At 44.7% G+C, this 3,677-nt stretch overlaps 1 protein-coding gene across 2 annotated transcripts; it reads left to right on the top strand.

Annotated features, from left to right (window-relative positions):
- On the top strand, window positions 1-3,189 carry dup (double parked). 2 transcript variants are annotated; one of them, XM_065226036.1, is made up of 3 exons: window positions 1-270; window positions 379-938; window positions 1,337-3,189. In XM_065226036.1, exons 1-3 carry the CDS (start codon window positions 187-189, stop codon window positions 2,721-2,723), a joined length of 2,031 nt encoding a protein of 676 aa, XP_065082108.1. In that variant the 5' UTR covers window positions 1-186; the 3' UTR covers window positions 2,724-3,189. The 2 variants fall into 2 exon arrangements, with proteins under 2 accessions (XP_065082108.1, XP_065082107.1); XM_065226035.1 differs by having other exon boundaries at window positions 1-938.
- Window positions 3,190-3,677: the final 488 nt, after the last annotated feature.

Genomic DNA, 3,677 nt, shown 5'->3' with positions numbered 1-3,677 from the left:
TTGGATTCAAATTGGAGGGAAAACCGCGCTCTCGCCATCATAGTCATTCGTTCAACGAATGAAAAACTGTCAGAACTTTAAAAGCCCTTGCAAGAGTAAGATTAGTGACGCGCTCCATTTAAGTCTCGTTTTGCGTTTTAATATAAAAAGTTAATTACCGGCTAGTAATTAGTGAATCAGTGCAGAATGTCTCAGCCAACAGTTGCGGCATATTTTAACACCAGAAAACGTGTGGCAGCGGATGAACTGAATGCGACTACCCGCAACAAGGTATTGGTGTTGGAACACTCGACTTCTGGAGTAGGCTCGGAAAATGGCCGGGTGTTGGACTCTCCGAGTCGAGTTGTCTTTGCCAATACTAAAAATTTTCTTTCCAAGAATGTCATCGCCGATGGAAGCGAATCGTGTTCCGTTGGAACACCGGAGAGGAAGAAGATTACTCGGGCTACCCGGTCCATCAAGCGGATCGGTGCCGTCAAGGTGAACGAGAAGACGAAGGAGATGCTAGAGCAGCCAAAATTGGTGCGATTTTTGAAGATGGGAACTCTGTCCCCGAAGAAGGCATGTACTGCTCCGAAACAGGCAAACACTCCTTCGAAGGCGGAATTCTCCGCCAAGAATAACACCAGCAATGTTGAGAGAGGACTACACACACCGACGAAACAGGAGCCTTCGACGGTAAATCCGGGTAGGGCATCAAATCCCAGCGTCGTCAGCAAACTGACCATGGAGGAAACCAAAGGCAAGCTGAGCCGAAGTGTCCGACTGGCGGAATTGAAGACATCCTTGAACAAACTGCAGAGTGGATTCGATCGACTAGATCGGCTGCAGAAGACCCGACAGGAGGACAACTGGAAGCCTCCGGTGCCACCGAGTCCGACCACAGCGGCTCGGAACTTGAAACAGTTCGAGAAGTTTGAGGTGGAGGTGCCAGTAAGGTGAGTTTTTTTTTCTTTATTTTTTCTAAGCTTATCAGCTGATCAAGGGCATTAAGGTAAATGAATGTTTGTATTTAGGCACATAAGCAAGTGCTGCGTGGCAATGAATGCATTATTCATCAATACGTATTAGAAAAGTAGACGTCCTATCTGGTAATCTTATCGGTATTACACACACTGATTGAACACTGACATAATTATCATGTGTCGCGTGGGAGTATTTGTTCCGCTTTGATTAAAAGTGCATTCATGCATACATTGAACTTGTTCCAAAAATAAGTAACTATGTCTATGACAAGAAACATACTTTGATGTTGGTCTTTTTTTTTTGTTTTTTTTTTTTGAGAGATTTGCGTCATTTAGCTCACACTCGTTTATCTATCTTCATTCCCTTTCAGCCCCCAAAAACCGTTCGCTTCTCCGATCAAGACCCAACACCGCACTCCGACCAAAGCGAACCACAGTTCGCTGATGTCCCCCCGGAAACAGCTTACTCCAAAACGTCTCACCAGTTTGATGAGTCCTATTAAGGAGCCCACTGCTACGCCCGTCACTGCCAGTCCAACTAAGGTACCAGCCTATCAGCGTTTCCAGACGCTAGTTGAATCCGGCACACCGTCCCTTCTGCTCCCGTACAAGTACCGCTCCCTGGCTGAGCTGTTCAAGTGCATTGACACCGTGTGCGCCATGTACTACAATCGCAAGGAGCAGGTCACTTTCAAGAAACTGAAACCAGCGGTGCAGCGGATGGCACGCAAGAATTTGTACGAAACTCATCTCGCTCAAATCAAAACACTCTTCCCAGATGCGTTCGATTTCCGCCAGGAACTGACCAAGAATTACGGCTCTGCAACAAAGCATGAAACCTATCAACTTGTCATCAAACCTAACGTTGAGGAAAAAGAACTGCCGAAGTCGCTTGACGAAGACGCCAATTTGATCAGAAACGCTCAGAACCACTCCATGAATCCTCAGGTTATGATTGAACGTTTTCAAAAGTTCAACAGAATTTTGCTTGCCAGAACCAAGGAAGCGCATGAAAAGTTCCTACTACAATTGGATCCACCCGTAATAATCCCAAAGCACAAACTGAACCGTTGGCATCCGGAGTTCAATCTGGAAAGTTGCCCAGATGTAGAACTGGGTGAGATTGCACAACCGCCGAATGTAGAACGTTTTTCCTCGGCAAAGGACGTTCTTTCGACCGCCAGAAACCTCTTCAACTGTGGCACGGCAATGGACCGGGCACTGGAACGTCTGGAGGTGAAGAAGCGCGAAAATGCAGCAGCCCAAGGAACCATCACCGCTACAAACCAAACTCCATCGAGCGCCAACAGCCAGGAAGACACCACCAAGAAAAAGACTGAAAACCCCTTCCAATCCGCGTTGAAAAACGTCCCCCAGTCCCTGTTGGACAAAATCCGTGCCAAACAGGCCGCCAAAGCACTAGACCAAATGACCCGACGACCTTCGCAAGAAAAGGAAGCGATCCAATACTCGCGCCTGCCGGAGATAGCACGCCACCTACGGAACGTCTTCGTAACCGAGAAGAAAAATGTCCTTCCCCTAGAAACCACCCTGTTGAAGATCGAAAACAGCTACCGCGGTCGGCTGTCGATTAAGGAACTGGAAGAACACCTCAAGCTGATTGTCGAGATTGCACCCTGCTGGCTGTCGCTCGCCGAGGCCCGCAAAACCATGTATGTGAAAATTGTAAAAGACTGCGACCTGACCAAGGTTATTGACCTGCTGGAGAAGAGGGCCAGCGACAAGCTCAAATGTTAGGCTGCTTTTATTTGTCATTGTCTGTTTTATTAGGTTACATTTTACACGATCGTAATTCAAATTCTACTCCATATTTACGGCTTCATTCAGATCAACTCACTATCCATTGCTTTTATTTTAATTAAAAATAGTTCCTTTCGTTCGCAACTAGATTATAGAATTTACATTATAGTGTGTTCGTGTGTTTCAAATGATATATTAATTCAAGGGACATAGATAAATGACGTAGCATATTTTTGAACCCCCCTCGTAGCGTATTGTGCTATACTTAATACATGGCCGGGCACAACTTCTGTAGACCCCTCTAAAATGCTACGTCATTTGTGGATCGCCCCTGACTATACGCTACTTTGACCAAACTTTCTTTTTCTTTAGAATTATATATGAAATTCCCTATAAGGATTATTACTTTTATTCGTTCTTTTACTTGTCTAGCATAAATCTGTTTTCCCAATTGTTACACTACATTATCTAATGATACATACAATGAAATAAAAGCAAAATTTGCTGAAATTGGTTTGTTTTATTTAAAAACAGAATGCAATTCGGTGGGAATCTAAGGATTGACTAGTTCTTTAAAATGATGGTCCGTCAGTTGCCCGAAACCCATTCGCCAGAATGTAGCATTGCCCGGAATAAAGGGTGCTACGACCAAAACTTGGTCAAACAAGAATGCGTGTAAATTGATTGTTTATTAGAAAAATCAAATTATTTGTCTTTAAGTTCAATTAGTATAAAATACTGAAAAAATATTCAGCTAAGCTTCCGTTTGACCGAATCCGAATTGCCGGGCCTTTCGTTTAACTCCTGTCATCCGCAGAACACCAGTTTGCCTTAAACTGCTTCTCGCTTCCAACAGTTTTTTGGGTCTTCTCAAGGTTCTGCTTGACGATGACCCAATATTTTTCGATTGAGTGGAGTTCTGGCGTGTTGGGAGGGCTCTTGTCCTTGGGC

The sequence above is a fragment of the Ochlerotatus camptorhynchus genome, unplaced genomic scaffold (assembly GCF_037179485.1).
Source record: "Ochlerotatus camptorhynchus isolate MF236.1 unplaced genomic scaffold, CSIRO-AGI_Acam_v1.1 ptg000244l, whole genome shotgun sequence".
Classification (NCBI taxonomy): domain Eukaryota; kingdom Metazoa; phylum Arthropoda; class Insecta; order Diptera; family Culicidae; genus Ochlerotatus; species Ochlerotatus camptorhynchus.
This window is presented reverse-complemented; position numbering and strand designations above follow the sequence as displayed.